Below are 24,525 nucleotides of genomic sequence, written 5' to 3' on the forward strand. Positions count from 1 at the left end.
AAGAAAGGCTTTGGCAATCTGCTTCCTTAAAGTTTACAGCTTAGAAAACCCTATGGGGCAGCTGTACTCTGTCAGGTGGGGTTGCTGTGAGTCGGAATCAACTTGATGGCACCCAACAACGACAGCACCAGGCCCATTTCAAAACCTCTGCCCCAGGCCACGCAGAAGGTTTTCTAAAGCTCAGACACAGGAAATCTACAGTTTCACCACACGGTGAAGTGTGACTGCATAATTATTTCAAAATCAATGAATAGAAATGTCCAGAACTATTTGTAACTTCTTCGACCTTTCTTAGAGTAGTAAAAAATTAGGGAAAGGGAAATAATAAAAGCAAAGAATAGACAAGCTAGGAAAGCCAGTAAAGTCTTTCTGGAATGAAAGAAGCTGCACTCTGTGCACACGGTAAATTCTTCCGGACAGAACCTTCCCAGACTTCCAGGGCCCAGGAAGCCGTTGTTGTCAATAATTTTCCTGTAGTGTTTCATGGACGGTTTGGGTTCAAACTGATTCGCGGCATAACGAAAGAGGCCAAACTTGGGAGCAGTGCGGTCACTCAGTGAATAAGCAAAGTATCCGCAAAGATTGATACCATCCAATATGTAAGCTAAACAAACAAACAAAAGACAGGAGAACAGTTATTAAAACATTTTGCACACAGCACATCACTTTTACATAGCTTTGTTACCTCAGGGAAATTTTCAGTACCTTTGAATAAAATTGCACACTAAATTAGATTTAATTTGAAAAGGGCTCCGTTATGCAAAGACAAGGAGCCCTGGTGGTGTAACAGTTAAGCGTTCGCCTGCTAACCCAAAGGTCAGCGGTTGGAACCCACCCAGTGGCTGGAGAAAGACTTGTAGACCTGCTCCTGTAAAGATTACAGCCTAGAAAACCCTACGGAGTGGTTCTACTCTGTCCCATGGGGTTGATGTGAGCAGGAATTGACTCGACAACACCCAACAACAGCAGGTGGTGCAGGTGGTTGGTTAATGAGCACAGCTGCTAACCAAAAGCTTGGTGGCTTGAGTCCACCCACAGGCGCCTTGGAAGAAAGGCCTGGGGATCTATTTCCAAAAAATCAGCCACTGAGACCCCTACGGAGTACAGTTCTACTCTGACACACAAGGGGTCCTCATTGGTCAGAATCAACTCTACAGCCACTGGTTATCTGGTATCATGCCCTCTGGCGACATGACGTTCAAAGACCCCTGTCTCAGGGGCTCCTTACCTTTCAGAGCTTCGTTTACATAGTTTTGTATGTAATGCACCCTCAGCTTGTCCTCTGTCTCCTGCGGATCGCCATCGATTCCATTGGCTATCACGTACATGGGGAGGTCTCCGTACTTCGATTTCAGCCAGTTCAGCACTCTGCGTAAGCCCCAGGGCACCACGGCCACCTGACTGGGAGAGTTAAGCCAGGTGATGTCCGTCATCTCTTGAACTTCCAGGTAATCATTGTACTTCCCTGGGTCCTCCTTCTCCCAGTCGACAAGGATGGTAGTGTAATGGCTTAATGCCAGAAAGTCAAAGGAGCCCTGGATCAACTTCTTGTCATCTTCCGTGAAATAGGGGAGAAGAAAATTGTTTCTCTGGCTCAGCCAATCCCTCATGACATGTGGGTAATCTCCAGAGCCGAAAATGGGCTCGGCGAGCCAGCCAATGTCGAACTCCAGAACCCTGTCGGCCACTTCTTTGTCCTTCTGGGAGGAAGGGCAGGCCGGCTCTATCCAGTCCGCCTGCAGAGCTATGGATACCTGGCCTTTCTGAGCACGCCTGAAGTTCTCGTCATACACACGCCACGCCAGCGCGTGGGCTCTCAGGAGGTTGTGTCCGGCGCTGTAGGTCATGTTCCTTGTAGGTGGCTGGTTCATGGTGATCCAGAACTTGACAGAGTGGCCGAGCTCCTTAAAGCACAGTCTGGCATACTCCACAAATGCCAGGGCCGTGTGGGGGTTCTCCCAGGCGCCACGCTGGGCCAGGGGGCCTGGCAGTCCTTGGTGTGGGGCTACTGGCTGCCACAGGGCCACCACTGGGGTGACGTTGGCACGGACCAGCTCACCGACCAGGCAGCGGTAGTAACGCAGGACCGTGCCGTTGATCTGGGACTGGTTCCCCAAGGGGAGGACCAGGGCCCAATCCAGGGAGAAGTGGAAATGGGTGACGTGCGTCTCCTGGAGCAAGGCGATCTGGGGCCGGATAGCGGCAAAGTCAACACAGTAGGATTTCCTCTTCTTGGTCACCACCCCGTCCACTTTAATGAGCCTCTTGCTGTGGTGGACATCCCACAGGTAAACATTCGGGTCCGTAAACTGAGACAGGGTGGTGTCTACCTGAGAAGAACAAAGTCGGCATTAGATTCACCTGGACAGTCTGGGAAATCTCTTCAGGGAGAAAATCCCAGTGTGGTGCACACAGTTAAGCACTCAGTTACCAGCTGAAACGTTGGCAGTTCGAACCCACCCAGAGGCATCTCAGAAGAAAGGCCTAGGCCTTCGAAAGTTCATGGCCTTGAGAACCCTACGGAGCACAGTTCTAGTCCATACACGTGGGGTCGCCATGAGTTGGAAGCGGCTCACGCGGCTAACAACAGTTATTAGGTATGTCCCTGGGTGGTGCAAAGAGTCTGTGCACTCAGCTGCTAACAGGAAGTTTGGAGGCTCAAGTCCACCCAGAGGCGTCTTGGAAGACAGGCCTTGAAAACCCTGTGGAGTGGTTCTACTCTGCATACGTGGGGTCGCCGTAAGTTGGAATTGACTCGACGCCAACTAACAAAACAAGCAACAGGATGAGCAGAAATTGGCGCCCTTCTAGCTGAAAACTTAAATGCTTCTCATAAATTGTAAGTTCCTGAGGAAGGAGACACTCCCCGTTCTTCTAGACACACTTGGATTACCCATAGTTCTTGCTAACGTTTGAACTGTTACTGTAACGTTAAAGCAAAAAAAAAACAAATTTGTTTGGTGACTTCAGATGACAAACACTAACAATTCCCGCACACCCGTCTGCATCAAGTAAGCAGAATATTTTTGGATGATTTTCGGTTAAGAGATCAACAATGATATGAAACTTTCAAACTAAAAAAAAAACCTAGGCAAAAAACAAAAGCTTAGGACAGGACTAAGTTAGTCAAAAAATGAAGTTATATTTAAAATTAAGTTGTGCTTATTAAAATCTCCTTCTAAATTGAGATTTGCTGTAGGAAAAAAATAGAGTTGTTGTAGAGTTGACTCCAAAGCAGGGCAACCTCCTGTGTGTCAGAGTAGAGCTGTGCTCCGGAGGGTTCTCAGTGGGTGATTTTTGGAAGTAGATGGCCAGGACTGTCCTCCAAGGCACCTCTGGATGAACTCACGTCTCTAACTTTTTACTCAGCAGTCGAATGCGTTAACCATTTGCCCCACCCAGGAACTCCATGCTGTAGGTAGAGGATGTGTTAAATAAGCCTAACTGTTGCCCTTTACTGACATTAGGGCCCACGGCAGAATTTAACAAATTAAACCTGATTGATCTTAGAAAGCCTGATTGAGAATGCAGAAACAAGAAACATTATTGCCACCCACCCACAGTGAGATTTGTTAACGTAGACCGTTTAATTTTCCAAATCCTTTTTCTGCAGCAAGGATAAAGCAGAAAAATTGTAAAATCAAAATTGCATGATCTTCCTTCCCTGTGTGAAAGCAGTAGAGGAAATGCCAACTGCGAGTCTGCCCCCAAGACCACACTGCTTCCTCCAGTTTCCGGCTCCGGCTAACAACCCCTCGAGAGCCAGATCCTTTCTCTGACCTGAAGGAGGTCCCTCGGTGGTGCAGACAGTTTCTGCTGAACCACTAACCTAAACCTTTGAACCCAGCTGGCAGTGCCACGGAAGAAAGGCATGGTGATCCGCTGCAGAGATTACAGCCAAGAAAACCCTATGGGCAGTTGTTCTCCGTAACACATGGTGTCGCCATGAGTCGGAATCAGCTCGAGCTGGTTTGGCTTTGGTTATAAAATCGGGGCCCATACAAATCCACGTTTGAATCTGTATCATTGCATTTTATGGGGCTGTTGCAAATTAGCTGCTGTTTCTCTGGAGAGCTCAGGGCTGTGTTCACAAAGGAAAGTAATAAAAAGCCAGCATGTCAAAGGGAAATCGCTTTTCCTGGAGAATCGTCCGTCCTTGTGGATCGCCCATGCATGCGTTTCCCCTCACACTCTGGGAATCCTGTCAGAAGTCTTTTTCCACCACCACACACCCACAAATCATGTCCCCTCAGCCTCACAGCAGAAAACGTTTACGTGCTCTTCTGAGGAAAAAACGTTCATTGCCTGACGGAATTTTTTTATATTACTTTTACCACATTCTGGGTTGATTTAATCCAAAACTTTACCACCATAACTGCTCCAAAACAAGAGCTTTTATTCAGTTCATCTGAAAACAGATACGTGAAAGTAAATATAATTTCTACAAAAAAAAAAAAAATGACATTTAGAAATGAATCTTTAGGCAACACTCCATCAAACCTCCCTTAATTTGTTGACTGGTTTTTTACCAAAAAAAAGAGAAATACAATTTCCCTTCAGAAAGAACAGGTATAAAGTTAATTGCTCATCTTTACTACCCTATGGACGAAACATCTTCCCAAAGCCGTCCAGAGTTCCAGGAGTTCTGTGTCCTTGGCATGCAGCAGGTTCCGTACCTAGTGGTGGTGTTAGGCACTGTCAAGTAGATTAAGACTTACAATGACCCCACGTGACAGAGTAGAACGGGCCCATAGGGTTTCCTAGGCTGTAATCTTTACAGGAGCAGATCGCAAGGTCTTTCCTCCCACGGGGCCGCTGGGTGGGTTCGAACTGTCAACCTTTGGGTTAGCAGCCAAGGGCCTAACCATTGTGCCCCCAGGGCTCCTTAGTAGTTACTGGAAAACAAAACTGTTAGCTGGGAAGTTGAGTCTAAGTTAAGTGACAATCTATGTGAATAAGTCCGAAGTCAGTCTTCAGACAGCTTGCGTGCTTCCCGGCATATTATTTTTAAAGCTTTTCAGATGAAACATTGACTTATTAATATTGTTTTTAGGTGCCGTCGAGTCAATTCCGACTCATAGTGACCCCATGTGACAGAGTAGAGCTGCCCCATAGAGTTTTCTAGGCTGTTATCTTTTTAGTTTTTTTGCATTGTTTTATTTTTTAGCTGTACTTTAGATGAAGATTTACAGAACAAACTAATTTCTCATTAAACACTACACGTGTTGTTTTATGACATTAATTACCAACCCCACGACATGTCAACACTCCCCCTTCTCGACCTTGGGTTCCCTATTACCAGCTTTCCTGTCCCCACCAGCCTTCTAGCCCTTGCCCCTGGGCTGGTGTTCACCTTTAGTCTTGGTTTGCTTTATGGGACTGTCTAATCTTTGGCCGAAAGGTGAACCTTGGGAATGACCTCCTTACTGAGCTCAAAGGGCGTCCGGTGGTCATACTCTCCCAGTTTCTCCAGTCTCCGTCAGGCCAGTAAGTCTGGTCTTTTTTTTTTGAGTCAGAATCTTGTTCTACATTTTTCTCCAGCTCCGTCTGGGACCCTCTATTGTGATCCTTGTCAGGGCAGTCAGTGGTGGTGGGCGGGCACCACCCATTTGTACTGGACTCAGTCTTATGGAGGCTGTGGTAGATGTGGTCCATTAGTCCTTTGGACCAATCTTTCTTCGTGTCATTGGTTTTCGTCATTCTGATTTGCTCCAGACAGAGTAAGACCAGTGGAGTGTCTAGATGGCCGCTCACGAGCTTTTAAGACCCCAGACGCTACTCACCAAAGTAAAACGTAGACCTTTTTCTTTATAAACTCTGTTATGCCAGTTCAGGTAGATGTTACCCGAAACCATAGTCCCCACAGCCCTCAGCCCAGCAATTCAGTCCCTCAGGGAGTTTGGATATGTCTATGGACCTTCCATGACCCTACCTTCTGCAAGTTTTGCTGGCTTCCCCAGTATTGTGTCCTGTCTTACCCTTCACCAAAGTTACCACTTACCTATCGTCTATTTAGTGCTTTCCCATTGCCACCCCTCCTCTCCCTCATAACCATCAAAGATTGTTTCTTTCTGTGTGTAAACCTTCTCATGAGTTTTTACAGTAATGGTCTCATACAATGTTTGTCCTTTTGTGATTGACTTGTTTCCCTCAGCATGTCCTTCAGAGTCATCCATGTTATGAGATGCTTCACAGATTCACCGTTGCTCTTTATCGTTGTATAATACTCCATTGTGTACATGTACCATAGTTTGTTTATCCATTCATCTGCTGATGGGCATCTAGGTGGTTTCCGTCTTTTTGCTATTGTGAACATCGCTCAGTGAACATGAATGTGCATATGTCTATTCGTGTGATGATTATTTTTCTAGGATATATTCCTGGGCGTGGGATTGCTGGATCATATGGTAGTTCTATGTCCAGCTTTCTAAGGAAGCACCATATTGTTTTCCAGAATGGCTGTATCATTTTGCATTCCCACCAGCAGCGCATAAGAGTTCAGATCTCCCCACAGCCTCTCCAACATTTGTTATTTCCTGCGTTTTTGATTCGTGCCAGTAATGCCAGGGTGAGACAATGTCTCATTGTAGTTTTGATTTGCGTTTTTCTAATGGCTAGTGATTGCGAGCATTTCCTCATGTGCCTGTTGGCCCCTTGAATGTCTTCTTTGGTGAAGTGTCTGTTCATTTCCTTTGCCTATTTTTTAATTGGATTATTTGTTTTTTCTTGCAGAGGTGCTGGATTTTCCTGTAGGTTTTAGAGATTAGACCAGTGTCTGATCTGTCTGTAATAGCCAAAATTTTTTCCCAGTCTGTAGTTTCTCTTTTTACTCTTCTGGTGAGGTCTTTTGATGAGCATTAAGTGTTTAATTTTTAGAATAACCCAGTTATCTAGCTTATCTTCTGAAGTTTGTGTGTTGTTGGTTATGGTTTGTATCCTGTTAATGCCATTTATTAGGGCCTCTAGCGTTGATACTATTTTTTCTTCTATGACCTTTATAGTTTTTGGCTTTATATTTAGGTCTCTGATTCATTTCAAATTAGTTTTTGTGTATGGTGCAAGGCATGGGTTCTGTTTCATTTTTTTTTGTAGATGGATATCCAGTTTTGCCAGCACCATTTGTTAAAAAGACTGTCTTTTCCCCACTTGATGGGCTTTGGCCCTGTCAAAGATGAGGTGACAGTAGGTGGAAGGATTTACATCTGGGTTCTCAATTCTGTTTCATTGGTCAATGTATCTGTTGTTGTACCATTACCACACTGTTTTGATGACCATAGCTGTATAGTGAGTTCTGAGGTCAGGTAGTGTGAGTCCTCCTACTTTATTCTTCTTCTTCAACAGTGCTTTATTTATCCATGGCTTCTTCCCTTTCCATATAAAGTTAATGATTAGATTTCCATCTCTTTAAAGAATGTTGTTGGTATTTGAATTGGTATTGCATTGTATTTGTAAATTGCTTTGGGTAGAATTGTCATTTTCACAATGTTGAGTCTACCTATCCATAAGCATGGTATGTTTTTCCATTTATGGAGATCTCTTTTCATTTCTTGCAGTAGTGTTTTGTAGTTTTTTTTGTATAGGTCTTTTACATCCCTGGTTAGATTTATTCCTAAGTATTTTACTTTTTTAGGGGCTACTAAAATGGTATTGTTTTTCTGATTTCCTTTTCATCGTTCTCTTTATTGGTATATAGGGATCCAACTGATTTTTTGTATGTTTATCTTTTATCTTGCTACTCTGCTGAATCTTTCTGTTTGTTCCAGTAGTTTTCTTGTGGAGTCTTTTGGGTTTTCTACGTATAGTATCATATCATCCACAAATAGGGACAGTTTAGCTTCTTCATTATCAATTTGAATGCCCTTTATTTCTTTTTCCTGCCTTATCGCTCTAGCTAGAACTTCCAGCACAATGTTAAATAGGAGTGGTGATAAAGGGCACCCTTGTCTTGTTCCTGTTCTCAAGGGGAATGTTTTAAGCCTCTCTCCATTAAGAATGATGTTGGCTGTTGCTTTTGTATAGATGCCCTTTATTATGTTCAGAAACTTCCCTTCTATACCTATTTTGTTGAGAGTTTTTATCAGGAACGAGTGTTGGACTTTTTCAAATGCCTTTTCTGCATTGATTGATATGATCATGTGATCCTTTTCTTTCCTTTTATTTATGTGCTGGATTATGTCAATTGATTTTCTAATGTTGAGCCACCCTTGCATACCTGGTATGAATCATACTTGGTCGTGGTGTTATTATTTTTTTGATATGATGCTGAATTCTATTGGCTAGAATTTTGCCGAGAATTTTTGTGTCTGTATTCACGAGATATGGGTCTGTAGTTTTCTTTTTTTGTGGTGTCTTTGCCTGGTTTTGGCATCAGGGTTGTGTTGTACTGGCTTCACAGAACTACCTCAGAAGTGTCACTTGCTTTTTCTATGTTCTGAAGTAGTTTAAGAGGCACTGGTGTAAGTTCTTCTTTGAATGTTTGGTAGAATTCTCCAGTGAAGCCATCTGGGCCAGGACTTTTTGTTGTTGTTGTTGAAAGATTTTTTATTGCCTTTTCAATCTCTTCTCTTGTTATGGGTCTGTTCAGATTTTCAACATCATTTTGTGTTAGTTTGGGTAAGTAGTGTGTTTCTAGAAATGTGTCTGTTTCTTCCAGGTTTCCAAATTTGTTGGAGTATAGTTTTTCATAATACTCTGTTATGACCCTTTTTATTTCAGTTGGGTCTGTTGTAATGTCCCCCATTTCATTTCTTATTTGAGTTATTTGCATCCTCTCCTGTTTTTCTTGTCAGTTTGGCCAGTGGTTTGTCAATTTTGTTGATCTAGGCTGTAATCTTTACAGGAGTAGGTACACAGGTCTTTCTTCTGACTGGTAGGTTCAAACTACCAAACTTTCAGTTAGCAGCTAAGCACGCACTAAATCGTTGTGCCACCAGCAGTCCTTGCAAAGACATGTACTCCTGTGTATATTAAGAGTTTGAAACACTGTCAGCAGAGGAAAAATGAGTTTTAATATAATGTATTAAAAATGTAGAGTATTGTTTGTAAATTTAAAAAACATAAAACACACACATATTAGAACTGACATAACAAAGAACTAGTACTGATCAATGAGGAAGTTAGCTGAGGAAGGACCCCACCAATATAATACAAAGCTCGAAGTGAAATCTGGAAGGAGAAAATAGCAATAGCAGCCAATTCCCACTAGGGAGCTTCTGGAGACGTTTCCATCCACCTTGGGTTTGCAAGTAAATTAATTTTGTTTGGTAGGCTCTGCATGAGAGAACTGGCAAGCTCTGATAGGTGAAGGGTTGCTGTTTTTGGGGTGCCATTGAGATTCCCAGTGATTCCATGTGACAGAGTAGAACTGGCCCATAGGGTTTCCTAGGCTGTAATCTTTACAGAAGCACATCGCCAGGTCTTTCTCTTGTGGAGCCACGGGGCGGGTTTGAACCATCAACCTTTCAGTTAGCAGCTGAGTGCTTAACTACTGCACCACCAGAGCTCCTTGAATGACACAACATGGAAAATGCAAATAAGAAATCTCTCTCTCTTTAAGTAATACTTGTGATCACAGAATTTTACAATTTTAGAGATGACGGGGACTTTAACCAGTTGCCGTGGGGTCAGCTCCAACTCATGGCGACCCTATGTGTGTCAGAGAAGAACTGTGCCCCATGGGTTCTCAGCGGCTGATTTTTCATAAGTAGATCATCAGGTCTTTCTTCTGAGGCACCTCTGGGTGGACCCAAACCACCAACTTTGCCGTTAGCAGCCCAGTGTGTTTACCTTTTGCACCACTCAGGGATTCCACTCTTCCAAGGGCTTCTTTTGAAACCCTCACTCGTCAAGCCAATGGATTGGCTAGAAGCACCCCACTGCTTGTCTGTGGGTACTGAATGCAGTCTCTGTTTTGGTCACGACTTTCATACTCAGACTCCATTCAACAGCACCCACTCCCACCCAACCTACCCTGCTTACCTACCACCAGGTGGTGGTTCATTCCATTCCATTATTTGTGATCCACTGTCTTCCCGCCAGAGACTCCTTTGCTCCTTTGAAGGCAGGAGCCCAATCATCCTCAGAGTGTTCCCTGCCAGCGCTCCCCTTATCTGAGCAGACCTAGCAACTAACCCTTGTACACACTTTTTGTTGTTGGTGTTGGGTGCCCCTGAGTCGGTTCTGACTCACAGCGATCCCATGTGACAGAGCAGAACCGCCCCACAGGGTTTCCTAGGCTCTGACCTTTACGGGAGCAGGTCACCAGGTCTTTCTCCCTCGGAGCCGCTGGGTGGGTTCTAACCGCCAACCTTTCCAATAGCAGCTGAGCACTTAACCACTGCACCACCAGGGCTCCTATTTAGTTGTTGTTAGGTGTAGTCGAGTCAGTTTCAACTCATAGTGACCCTATATACAAAAGAAGGAAACACCACCTGGTCCCGCACCATCCTCACAATGGTTGTTATGCCACTGTGTCAATCCATCTTGCTCAAGGCCTTCCTCTTTTTTGCTGACCCTCTTCTTTACCAAGCATGATGTCCTTCTCCAGGGACTGGACCCTCCTGATAACGTGGCCAAAGTAAGTGAGATGAAGTCTCACCATCCTCGCTTCTAAGGAGCATTCTGGCTGTATTTTTTCCAAGAAAAATTTGTTTGTTTTTCTGGCAGTCCTCGGTGTATTTACACTAGGCATCTAATAAATGCTTACTTATTCAGACTCTAGAAAACAAATCCCTTTAAAATTAGGAAAATTAAAAATGATATTGAGGGCTAACTACATAAGCTCTCGATAAATATTGGTTGAACTTCCACACTGTTTCACAACGACTGGAACAAGGGTGTTGATTCCTGACGTGTTTCTGAAGCTCAGTGCATCCTCGGTTTTGCATCCAGGGGGCTCTGCCTCCTGTTCCTGCTTCAATCTCAGGAGCTCCAGTGGAAACTCGCACACTTTGGAGTTCTGTGAATATCCTGTCCATCGAAGAACTCAACTGCTTTAAAAAGGCTTAAAAACCACTATATAAGCGAGAGTATTTTATCTTTTTACTTTCTTTAAAAGAAAAAAAAAAGTCACTGTTGAGTCAACTCTGACTCATAGTGACCCTATAGGGTAGATTAGAACTGCCCCATAGGGTTTCCAAGGCTGTAATCTCTCTTTACAGAAGCAGACTGCCATATCTCTCTCCCAAGGAGCAGTGGGTGGGCTCAAACCACTGACCTGTTGATCGCCAGCCACGCGTTTAGCCACTGTACCACCAGGGCTTGTTACTTTCTTACCAGACCTTAGATATTCATATATTTTAAATTTCTTTCCCTTCGGATCTGATTTAGAGTGCAAGACGTAGCTAGGAAGATTTTTGGAGAGAAGGGTGCCACATTCCAAATGGTTTGCTCAATGTGCTCATTAAGAGCCACGTTCTGCCCAAAGACTTAACCACGTGGCATGACACCCAGCCTCATGAGGACGCATTACCATACCTACTAGTGGTGGGACACGTGAGACTGCTGAAGGGTTTTGTCAGCCGACTTACTTGCACGTGGTTATCAACAATCCCCCATGCAAAGTCACAGGGAAATGTCCCTTCTAGGGGTTGGTTTTCAGGTAAAGGCGGGAAGCCATTTTTCTCTATCAGTTTTTGGTAGAACAAGGCTGAAGACTTGGGCCACAGCTTCTTATCCTGGCTTAGAAAATCAACATAGAAGAGCCCACGTCTGACGCTGTACCCTCTGTGCCACTCGAAGCCATCCATGAGCGACCACGCAGTGTACCCGATGACATTGACCCCATCCAGTCTGATGGCTGCAAAGGGAAGAAAGGACAAGAACAACATGACCCTTCACTGCGCATTCACCTCATGATTCAAGAGCATTTGAGGGTTTTACTACTTATTGAAATAAATTAAACATCACGTTTATTGTTTGGCAAATCGAGAGTTTTTTCTCATTTTCTCATTCTCAAAAGCTCTAACCAAACCTAATCTACAAATAAATATTTTTTAAAAATAAGCTTATCTCAGTTTGCTTAGCAGTCCCTGGGTGATGGAAACAGTTAAGCACTTGTCAACCAACCAATTTGATGGTTCAAATTCACCCAGAAGTGCCTCGAATGAACTTCTGACAGGTTACACCATTGAAAACCCTTATGGGGTACAGCTGTACTCTGAACCACTCGGGGTCTCCACGAGTCAGAATTGACTCGATGGAGCTGGTTTAAAGATAAGCTTATCTCCAGTATGTTTTTATTTTGATTCCCCAGCACCAAGACTGGATAATTCTTTATTTCCAGTGTGTGCCCCTCAGGGGCAGGAAAGATGTCTTGTTCCAGTTTCTATCCTAGGCACCTAGCTTTGTGCCTGATGCAATAAATGAATAAAGTCTTTAAAAGCATGAAATGTTTACTTTTTTCCCTAGAAAATGTGGATATTTTTCTTTAAAACGTGTTTGTGTTCAGTAAAAGCAGTAAGAACTCAAAGACATATACAAAGAGCTAGATAATCTTGGGATTTATTTTATGCTTAACAATCTGAAAGTCTAGATTAGTAACTCTGAAAGTCAAGTAATTTCACATATTATAACCCAGTTTCTCTATTTACAAAATGAGTTTTAAAAATTGATTTTAGTTCCTCAAGGCCCCAAGTTAGAAAGGTATTAAGGAAAAAAAAATTGTCATTGAGTCGATTCCGACTCATAGCCACCCTGTAGGACAGAGTAGTTTCCAAGGCTGTCATCTTTACGGAAGCAGACTGGCACATCTTTCTTCAGTGGAGCAGCCGATGGGTTCAAACCACCAACTTCCAATTAGCAGCTGAGTGCCTAACCACTGCACTACCAGGGCACCTTAGAAAGGTATTACATAAATGCATTCCTGCTATTGCCAAAATGAATTTCTACGTTATTATTAGACAATACAAATGCATACAGTTGATTATAGATAATCCTAATGATTGCTATTCCAGTGGGTTTTGGCAGGACATTAGAATTCTAGCTGCAGTCCTACCTTTCAAGGTTTCCATTATGAACTTTTTGAGGTAATACATAGATTTGGCATCATCTCTCTTGGTGGTCCCCGAGACAAACCAGCCATTTTCCACAATAAATATTGGAGGGTGGTTATATTCAAGGTCTATCCAGAAAAGCAGCTGCCTCAGGCTGGGGGATTCTAACTGCCGGAACTTCATGTGAGGGTCCAACAGCTGGAAACTCAAGGTAGGTCCAAAGGAAAGAGCAAAGAAGTCAGCTGTCCCCTTCACGAACTTTCTCTCAGATTCGGTAAACTCAGGCAGAAGAGATGAAAGGTTACTCCTCATACTCTCAGGGTAGTCACCGTCAATAAATACGGGTTTCGCAAACCAGCCGAGTACAAAGTCCAGAGATTTCTGGCATTCTTTGATGCCATGATCAGTCATTCTTCGAGGACTGATCCAGTGAGAGCTTAGGGCGATGGACACCTGGCCTCCTTGAGTTGGACGGAAAGAAGTATTGTACAGATGCCAGACTTTGGCATGAGCCTACAACGAGAAAAACCACGGTGAATTGTCTCTGATTGAGACTAAAAATGTAACACACACTGAATTGAGGTCAATCTGTTTCTCATCACATAACCTAATAACTAAAGCCACAATAAACAGAGCTCTGCTGCTAACTTAGAGGTTGGCGGTTTGAACCCACCCAGCCACTTCGTGGGAGAAAGACCTGGCAGATCCATTCCCGTAACAGTTATGACCTAGAAAACTCTATGGGGCAGTTCTGCGCTGGCACATTGGGGTTGCTATGAGTCAGAATCGGCTTGACGGCAACAGGTTAGAGAACCTCAAAATGTAAAAATCAATTAGAACCAATAAATTATTTTAGAGATAGATAACTCCCACCAAAACCATGACTAGAATGATTCCTGCCAGTGAAAAAAAACGTGAATTTCTGTGTTGGGTGTGTGTAGTTATTATTCACATTTTGAGAAGTTCATGAAATAAGAATTTGTTAAAATATCTTACTATTTAATTGACTTTGGATTATGTGCTTTTTAATTAATGGATTAAAAAAAAAAAATCCCACATCTGTGAAGACATCAGGAATTTCTAAGTAGAATTATATTTTTTTTATCCTAAGACCTGGGGAGTTTTCCAATTTGACTCAAGTTGTCAGAGTCAATTATATTTTCTATTCTTCTCTCATAACTAAAATTCTAACACATGGCCTCACGATCTTTGTTCTTCCCTAAGAAGACTTAGCTCCAGGAATTAAAGAACCAGCTCCGATATTTAGCCTTGGCCCATGCTCCAGAGCTCCCCATCATTGTTGGCTGCCTGCAGGACCAGCATTCAGGCTACAAACCAGAGCAGAAAACACCAACAGTGCTGCCGCTGTGAGCAGATCAGGGCTCCCTGTTTAGCCAGCACTCAGCCAGGAGTTTCCTACAGCCACGAAAAGTGTTTGCACCCATAAAAGCAGAGATACGCTCCCATAAAATCTTACTTTCAATGTCTTGTTTTCATTTATTTCCTTTTTATCTAAAAGAATAGTAAGGGTCATAGTTTGTTCTCCCCTATTTGAACCAAGTTGCTCTTTACCTTCAAATTCCTTGATTTGCTCTCCCTATTTTTCTACAAAGCAGCCCTGGTGGCACAGCGGTTAATTGCTTGGCTGCTAACTGAAAGGTCGGCGGTTCAAACCCACCAGTTGCTCCGAAGGAGACAGATGTGGTAGTCTGCTTCTGTAAAGATTACAGCCTTGGAAACCCTATGGGGAAGTTCTACTCTGTCCTACAGTGGCTATGAGTCAAAATTGACTGGATGGCCACAGGTTTGGTTTGGTTTTTATTTTTCTACAAGGAGCCCCTGTGTGGCACAAATGGTTACGTGCTAGACTATCAACTCAAAGGTTGGTGGTTCGAACTCACCCAGAGGCACCCTGGAAGAAAGGCCTGGTGGTCGGCTCCAGAAAGATCACACATGTGGTCCCCATGAGTTGGAATCCACTTGATGGCAACTGTTTGTTTTTTAAAGTTTTCTACAAATACAAGTGCTACTTATCAGCCTATTTTTTCCCTAGCATATCCTCTTTGGAAACTCGATTTGCATTCTTTGTTTACTCCTTCTGTTCTCCAAGATGATCATGCCAATTTTCACTCCAATCCCTGGGCCTGAAGAAGCTCTTTCCCTTGGAATGCCAAATACCATCTTCATTTTTCCTAAGTATTCTTCTTGTGTCTCATTGCAGTGCTGGCATCCAAAAATGGCCTCATCACCATTCTGATGAGTTTGGCCAAACATGTCAATGGGATAAAATATTTTATGCCTAAATTTCATTTTTAGTTTCTTAATGAGTATCTGCTATTGTTGAGCACGGTCAAGTTGATTCCAACCAACTCATAGTGACCCCACATGACAGAGAAGAACAGCCCCATATGGTTTTCTTTATGTAATCTGATATTGAATATACCATGGACCGCCAGAAGAACGAGTAAGTCTGTCTTGGAAGAAATACAGCCAGAGTACTCCTTGGAAGTGAGAATGGTGAGACTTCATCTCATGTACTTCGGACATGCTCTCAAGAGGGATGAGTCCATGGAAGAAGACACGCTTGGTAAAGTAGAGGGTCAGCAAAAATGAGTAAGACCCTCAACAAGCAAAGAATGATATGTTTATCAGAAGAACAGTGGCATTTGCCTATGTGCTCTGTAGGTTCTAGCTTTGTGGTATCTCCTATCCCTTCTCTTGCTTCCTCACCACGAGCACTTATTAGTCCCTCTTTCTCCAGTGACAGGAAATCTCATGATGTTGTTTAAGAGAAAAACAGGAAAGAAAAGGAATGTCCAGGCTGGTACTCAGGAATTCACCTCTTGGGACTCACCACCAAAGCACTGTCTTAACTTGGCCCAGTTTGAAGTGATAAGGACACTAGGTCATGAAATCATCAGGGCGGTCATTTCCTAAATATAAAAGTCACCCCTCTGTAAATCAAAAGTTGGGATGTGGGACAGGGGAGGGGTCAGATAGGAGTTGGAGCAATCCAAGAACTTCCTAATAGGGTAAATTTTCAGATTGCTGAAGTAAGACTTATAAAATAGAATTGTTTATCATCATGGACCACTCTACTAATCTTGAATACTTTGATGTGGCTCGGTCATGAACCACTCTGGCTTGGTCATGGGCCACTCTTTTAACCTTGAGTACTTTGACCTGGCTTGGTCATGGGTCACTATTCTGAGTACTCTGACCTTGCTTGGTCATGGAACACTCTTCTAACTATGGGTACTTTGACGTGACTCAGTCATGGACCACTCTTCTAACCTTGGGTACTTTGACATGGCTTGGTCATGGACCACTCTTCTAACCTTGGGTACTTTGACATGGCTTGGTCATGGACCACTCTTCTAACCTTGGTTACTTCATGTGGCTTGGTCATGCACCACTCTTCTAGTCTTGACTACTCTGACATGGCTCAGTCATGGACCATTCTTTTAATCTTGAGTACTCTGACATGGCTTGGTCATGGACCACTTTTCTAACCTTGGGTACTTTACATGGCTCAGTCATTGACCACTCTTCTAACCTTGAGTACTCTGACATGGCTCAGTCACGGACCACTACTCTAACCTTGAGTACTCTGACGTGACTCAGTCGTGGGCCACTATTCTAAGCTGAGTACTCTGACCTGGCACGGTCATGGACCACTCTTCTAACTTTGGCTACTTTGACATGGCTCAGTCATGGACCACTCTTCTAACTTTGGGTTCTTTGACATCGCTCGGTCATGGGCCACTGTTCTAACTTTGGTTGCTTTGATGTGGCTCAGTCATGGACCACTCTTCTAACCTTGAGTACTCTGATGTGACTCAGGAAATGTTTTGTAAGGAAATGACAAATGGCCTGGGCCACAGGGAAGTGTCCATGTGGTCTTTGATGTCAGATAAAATTCCTGCCTCTTCACATCTTATTTGTGTGTTCGTGGCCATGGTTACTTAGCCTAGGCAAGCCAAACTCTCCTGTGTCTCTTCCTCGGACTGTCGTGAGGAGTAAATGAGATCATTTATGTAAAACACCTAGCACAGAATTTGCATACAGTAGAGTCTCCATGAATGATTACTCCTTCTCACTCAAAAGTATGAGTAGACCAAAAGATAAGAGCATTCCAGGCAACAGAGACACCACCCGGAGGGTTCAGCCCACAGCAGCTGTCAATGTCATGGGTATGACCTGGGGTTTGGAGTAGAAAAGACTGGGGTTTGGGTCCCAACAACCTCTCTATGACCAGTGTGGTGGTGTTGTTAGGTGCCATGGAGTCAATGTCTACTCATGGCAACCCCGTGTGATACAGCAGAACTTCCCCATAGGGTTTTCTAGGTTGTAATCTTTATGGGAGAAGATCAACAGGTCTTTTTCCAAGAGAGTCACTGGGTGGGTTCAAACCACCAACCTTTCAGTAAGCAGGCAAGTACTTAACCATTGCACCAGCAGGGCTCCTTGTTACCAGTGTGAGCCACAGTTATCTATCTGTACAAAGGGGAATAATATCTCTTTTGTAATAGGAACATGATGGGTATTCAGTGATATAATGCAGGTGAAAGTGCCTGTTAAGTAGTTAATGATTTTAAACCAAAAAAACCTATCGCTGTCGAGTCGATTCCAACCCTTAGCAACCCATCAGTATAAATGTGCAGCACTGGAAGGCACCTGGGGTATCACTGGTTTAACCATTCACTCCACGCCAAACCCCCTCTTCATCTGTTGACTGCTATGTTTTTTTGTTGTTAGGTGCCGTCAAGTCGATTCCGACTCATAGGGAACCCACATGACCAAGTAGAACTGCCCAAAGGGTTTCTCAGGTGGTAATCTTTATGGAATCAGATTGCCAGGTCTTTCTCCCACAGAGCCTCTGGTTGGGTTTGAACCATCAACTTTTCGGTTAACAGCTGAGTGCTTAACCATTGCACCACTAGGGCTCCTTGACTGCTCTGTAGAGCAGCCTGTTTCAGTGGTCATCTGTGTGCAGCATCTCCTCCAGGACGTCCCTCGCCACACCCAGGTCCTCCTCTCTAAGCTGCCTCTTCCTCCTCCAGGCACCCTCAGAGTCTTACACACACCTTATAACATCACTCAGTGTATGTCAAAATAGCACCTCCCTCACCAGACTGAGCTTCCCAAGGAGTTTCCTTTCCCCTTCTCTGGCATACGGAGGACCCCACTGTCTGTAAAACCGAACTGAACTCTGCTTTCCCACCTCCTCACGAGGCAGTTCAATCCATTTTCCGGTGGGTAGATTTGAATCAATCAAATACTATGAGGCATCCTCAAGAGCAAAAGAGAAAGAAGGAAACCAAAGTCTCAGAGAAGAAAATGGTCTACAGAGCGAACAGCCTACACAAGCCACAGCTTCGGCTACTCTGAGACCAGAAGAACTAGATGGTGCCCGGCTACAACTACCAACTGTTCTGATCAGAGCCACAATAAATGGACCCTGATGGAATGGAGAAAATTGTGGAATGAAACTCAAATTCTTTAGGGGTGGGAAAAAAAAACAGATTTACTGGACCACTTGAGACCAGAGGACTCCCTGAGACTACTGCCCCAGGATGCTCTTTAAACCCTGAACAAAACTATCCCCTGAGATCACCTTGTAGTGAATAACAGATTGGCACGCAAAATAAAGGATATCACCTCTGAATACGGTGCTCCATTAAAAAACCATCTATAAGAGACCAAAAGGTCAACAATTACTCTAAAGCAAAATGAGAAGACAAGGGGAAAGGGAAACTAGAGTACTGGAAATGGAACAACCAGAACACAGTTAAAGAGAATGCTGACTTGTGAAAAATGTAACTAACGTTACTGAATGATTTGTGGAGAAATTGTTAAATGAGAAACTAATTTGCCACATAAACTTTGACCAAAAACACATAAAAATATATATATTATAAGGCAGGGTGTGGGACAGGCCACCACTTAGGATGTTGCAACAGGCAAGGAAAAATAATAAAAAGATACGGTCTTGTGTTACTTTCTAATTATTTCACGTACGTTAATCTTATAAACTTGTTGTCTTAAGACTGAGATTTAATAAAGGTATTAAGAAGGATTTAGGGAAATGAGGATATGAACAAGAATGTTTATCTCAATATTACTTACAACAGGAAAACACTGAAAACGATTGAAATGTCCAATCTTCAGCTGCATTTACGCCCATACACTGTGTTGGCTTGTGCATTACCACGATGCTGGAAGGTATACAACCAGTATTTCAAATACTGGCAGGGTCACTCATGGTGGACAGGTTTCAGTGGAGCTTCCAGACTAAGACAGACTAGGAAGAAAGGCCTGTCCACTTGTTTCCAAAAATTAGCCAATGAAAACCTTATGGAGCATGACAGAATAGCATCTGACTAGCTTGCTTTGGACACGCCATCAGGAGGAATCAATCCCTGGAGAAGGACATCATGTTTGGTGAAGTAGAGGGCCAGCAAGGGCGTGGGAGACCCTCGGTGAGATGGATCGGCACAACAGCCTCAACAGTGGACTCGAATATGCTAGTGACCATGAGGATGACATAGGACCAGGCAACGTTTTGTTCTGTCATACATAGGGTCACCATGACTAAAGAAATACTACTGTTGTTGTGTGCTGTCAAGTCAATTCCAACAGTGGTCCTGAAGGACAGAGTAGAACTGCCCTACTGGGTTTCCAAGGCTGTAATCTTTAGGGAAGCAGACTGCCACATCTTTCTCCCGCAGAGTGGCTAGTGGCTTTGAACCGCCAACTTTTTGGTTAGCAGCTGAGCCCTTAACCACTGTGCCACCAGGGCTCCTTAGAAATACTACTTCCCAGGCATTATAACTAATGCAGAAGAATGTTCGTTGTCATGTAACCAATGTTTATAAAATACTGACTGAACAAAAAACGGTTTTAAAACAGATCGACAGCACTTTTAATAAAGAAAAATATGTGCTTAAAGATCTGGGAGTGTTTATAACTTGTTCTAAGAGATTTTGGGGTAAGATTATAGGCAGTACTATTCTCTTCATTTTGCTCATCTATGCTTCATCTCCCGTCATACATATACATTGCTTTGGAGAGAGGAAAAAATTAAAACTCGAAAAAGGAAAATGGCTCATTGCAGTTGGATGGGCAGGCCCTGCTTGACCTGTCCATGGTGGGTATAGAGCGCTCCGATCTACCACTGAGCCGCCGCCGCTCCGTAAAATATCTATTCCATGTGTGTCCACAGCTGGCCTCTCTCAGTGAACTTAGCTATATTTCGCTGGACTTATTTAACTGACTCGACGACACTAGGTGGTTTTGTTTAGATGGTAGGTGTTGGAGGACATGGATCAGGCCTTTTGTCTCTGTGTCCTCAGATTCCAGCAAAATGTCTGAGACAGGGTAAGTGTGTAATACACAGACGTGGAGGACTGAAGGTGGGCAGTAAGAACCGGGTCACAGGGTCCGGGGCAGAGGGAACCCTTTGTCAAGCAGAAAAATTCTCTATCATTGGTAGCTTCACTCTGTTTTACTTCCGAGACCTTGAAATATGGAACTTTCGGCCAAACACCAGTAAAGGAATACGTGATGGGGTTTGCCACGGGGAGCGCTGAGGACACTGCTGTCTTCTCTCCCGGTGGGTTAATGATGCGATCTGGGGCTCAGCCCAGGCTGCTTTGTGATGCCCTCCTCGCTTCCTCCCCAGCATCTATTTAGACCTCGTGATCTGGGGTCCGAAAAATCTAGATAGAATGAATACAGTCTTTCTTATCCATTCTGCCAATCAGCTGAGCAGTTGCCATCGTGACAATTCCAACTCAGCACAACCCCACGGCGACCTACGCGTGTCAGAGCAGAGCTGTGCCCCGTCACGGCGACCTACGCGTGTCAGAGCAGAAGTGTGCTCCGCAGGACTTTCGATGGCTGACTTTTTTGAAGGAAATCATCAGGGCTTTCTGCGAGGTGCCCCTGAGCAGAGTCAAGCCTCCAGTTTTTCAGTTAGCAGCTTAGTGCCTTAACTGTTTTCAGCCCCCAAGGACTCCTGCTAACCAGCTGTTGCTGGGTGCCACAGAGTCAATTCCGACTCCTAGCAACCTCATGAGACAAAGGAGAACTGCCCCATACGGTTTCCTAGGGCTGTAATCTTTACAGGAGCAGGTCTCCAGGTCTTTCTCTTGAGGAGCGGCTGGCGGGTTCAAACCACTGACCTTTCTGTTCGCAGCTGAGTGCTTAACCACTGGGACACCAGGGCTCCTTAACATACGGAAAACACTTGAAACTGACTGGCACATTGTTGTCATTGTTGTTAGGTATCATCGAGTCGATTCTGACTCATAGCAACCCCATATGACAGAGTAGAACTTCCCATAGAGCTTTCTAGCTGTAGTCCTTACGGGAGCAGATTGCCAGGTCTTTCTCCCATGGAGCCGCTGGGCGGGTTTGAACCACCAACTTTTCGGTTAGCATCTGAGCACTTAACTATGGTACCACCAGACTCCTTTATGAGGATTCAATAAACCAATAAATGGAATGTTCTTGGAATTGTAACTGGCATGTTATTGTTTACTTTTCAGGTATGGCAGGAGTGTAATTTAATTTATGGTTTTTAAAAGATGGCCAGCTGCTACGTGGAGAGTAGACCCTCGGAAGGCAGGATGAAAGCAGGAGAGTTGTTGCTGTCATTCAAAGACGGCCGTGGTTTAGGCCAGGAGCCCTGGTGGCACAGTGGTTAAAGTGCTTGGCTGCGAACCAAACGGTTCCAACCCACCAGCTGCTCCACAGCTGTTCTACTCTGTCCTATAGGGTCGCTATGAGTTGGAATTGACTCAGTGGCAACACGTTTGGTTTTGGTTTGGTTACATGATGAGAATGGGTCATATTTACACCGTCATTACAGGCACGGTCAGCAGCACTTGCTGATGGGTTGGATGTTACAAGCAGCATCAAAGGACAACTCAGAAAGCAAAAAATAAGGGACTGAGGAAGGGAAGGGATGAAGGGTCAAGCTCTGTCCTGACCGTGTATCTGATTTCCCAGTGGAGATGCTGGTCGGCAGCTGAGTAGGAGTCTAACACTGGAGCAGACACGCTGGCGTTAATAATCACTCACACACATTTCAGTGGCAACAATGCACCTTTTGTTATCATTCCTTAAATTTTTAAAAATTTGAAATGCAATAATTCTTAAGGGATTAATATAATCCTGCAAATATCTTAATTACATTTACTAAGCCCAGTGGTAAAAGAACTGAAGTGAAGCTCAAAAAAAGAAAAGAATTCAAATGGCTCCTTTGTGTCTACTCCCCCCTCGGTAAGAGCCCTCAGGATACTAAGTTAGTTGTAAGTTAAAGGTGCACTCTTTTGGAAAACATCAAAGGTCTAGAAGAATTTCGCAGCATTGCAGGTTCATTGTTTTTTCTTTCTGGTCTCGGTTCACCACAGCTTCAAGAACAGGTATCACAATCATATAACGACTGGTTGCTGGGTGCCATTGAGTCGACTCTGACTCATAGTGCCCCCCGGTGACAGAGCAGAGCCTCCCCGTGGGGTTTCCTAGGTTGTAACCTTTACGGGAGCAGATTGCCAGGTCTTTCTTCTGTTGGAGCCGCTGGGTGGGTTCAAACCACCAACCTTTTGGTGAGCAGCCAAGTGCTTAACCGTTGTGCCAGGAAGGCACTTACTGTGTTGTTAGGTGCTGTCAAGTTGACTCCGACTCTTGGCTATGCCACGCGACAGAGCAGAGCTGCGCCCCGCAGGGTTTCCTAGGCTGCCATCTTTACGGAGGCAGATCTCCAGGTCCTTCTCCCAAGGAGCCACTGGGTGAGGGCTGCTTCCCAGCAAATCCCTATCCGGTGTCGTCACACAAGTGTGCCCACTAGCGTAGTGCCCATGGTTTGGGACCAGTTGATTCCTCTTGCTCCCATCTGGATTTCTTGGTGGTTTATGCCCTGCAGTCCATTCTGATAGAATTTCAAGCAGCCATCCACGAAACAACCATCAAATATAACACGCAATTTTTCAAAAATAGTCATCTACACAGGATACAGGAAGGGATAATGAAATAGGGGCCATTAATACAATCAGTCTAATCCCATTGTAACTGACTCGATCGAGGCAATAAAAGGGGACATATTAGAGCTGACGGCTCATATGTAATACAAAACCAGACTGAAAAATGAGTCTGCCTGGAGAGGTGGCATGGCTGCTGCCTTCAGCCAGACTTCTTCTTTCTCAGGATCCAGAGGCTCAAAAGTTTGCAGATTTTTGAAAGTGACTGGTTTCAGGGTTTTTTTTAGGATCCCTGATGAAGCAATGGTTAAGCATTCGGCTGCTAACTGAAAGGTCAGCAGTTCAACGGGAGGAACACCTGGCCATCCGCTCCCGTAAAGTTGACAGCCCAGGAAACCCTACGCGGCAGTCCTACTCTGCCACATGAGGTCGCTATGAGTCGGAATCAACTCGACGGCACCCCAAAACAGCTTCGGTTTGATAAATGGCTTAGTTCTCATGCTAAGAAATTTAGTCTCTATGCAACAAATATTTACTAAACACCTACTATGTGTTCAGGCCCATACCTGCTGGGAATGAGTAAATGCACAAAATCTCTGCCCTCACGGGGCTTCAGGGTATGCCATGACTTCTCGTTGTTGTGTTGGGTGCTGTCAAGTCCATTCCAACTCATGGTGACCCCATGTGACAGAGCAGAACGGCCCCATAGGGCTTCCTAAGCTGTAATCCTTCTGGGAGCATATCACCAGGTCTTTCTCCCTGGAAGCCACATATATAACTTTACTTACTGCATATATAACATGGAAAGAAAAACATACCTCCATATTCTCCCAAAAAGAAAATACAGCGTCATCCCAACATGAAGACTTTTCCACCCAGGCCAATCCACTGGTGTGTTAAAGGTCATAACGTTTAATTCAGGTTTCTAGGAAGGTATTCAGGGTGAACCTTAATTCCTGCTGCATATATGTTGCTAAAGCTCTTTATTATTCAGTCCTAAAGGACTAAGAAAGAGCCCTAGTGGAGCAGTGGTTGAGAGCTCAGTTGATAACCAAAGGGTTGCCAGTTCGAACCCATCCAGCAGCTTTGCAGGAGAAAGAACCTGGTGATCTCCCATAAGGATTACAGCCTAGGAACCCCTATGGGACAGTTGTACTCTGTCGCATGGGGTCTCTATGAGTCAGAATTGACTCAACAGCAATGGATTTTGGAAAGAACTAAATTTGAGATTAGATCTCCTCTAGAACTCACAAGAAATTCTAGCATCCACTAGTTTTGAGAAATGGACAATAATATAATAGGTTTATTAAGCATCTACTTGCTTGCTGAAAGCAAAGAGGACTTGAAGCACTTACTGATGAAGATCAAAGACTATAGCCTTCAGTAAGGATTATACCGCAACATAAGGAAAACAAAAATCTTCACAATTGGACTAATAAGCAACATCATTATAAATGGAGAAACTACTGAAGTTGTCAAGGATTTCATTTTACTTGGATACACAATCAATACCCATGAAAACAGCAGTCGAGAAATCAAATAACATA

The 24,525-nt window shown here is 44.1% G+C and overlaps 1 protein-coding gene across 1 annotated transcript in view; it reads right to left on the bottom strand.

The window, feature by feature from the left end:
• Positions 1 to 266: 266 nt before the first annotated feature.
• The window catches only part of KL (klotho), a 35,103-nt gene continuing 10,844 nt past the window's right edge, over positions 267 to 24,525 (bottom strand). Inside the window, exons 2-5 of the mRNA XM_064270253.1 lie at positions 12,995 to 13,505; positions 11,529 to 11,797; positions 1,229 to 2,330; positions 267 to 604 (exon numbers count right to left, since the gene is read on the bottom strand). Coding sequence (XP_064126323.1) covers positions 267 to 604; positions 1,229 to 2,330; positions 11,529 to 11,797; positions 12,995 to 13,505 — 2,220 coding nt within the window. The remainder of the gene's footprint in view (positions 605 to 1,228; positions 2,331 to 11,528; positions 11,798 to 12,994; positions 13,506 to 24,525) is intronic.

The sequence above is a fragment of the Loxodonta africana genome, chromosome 17, assembly GCF_030014295.1.
Source record: "Loxodonta africana isolate mLoxAfr1 chromosome 17, mLoxAfr1.hap2, whole genome shotgun sequence".
Taxonomy (NCBI): Eukaryota; Metazoa; Chordata; class Mammalia; order Proboscidea; family Elephantidae; genus Loxodonta; species Loxodonta africana.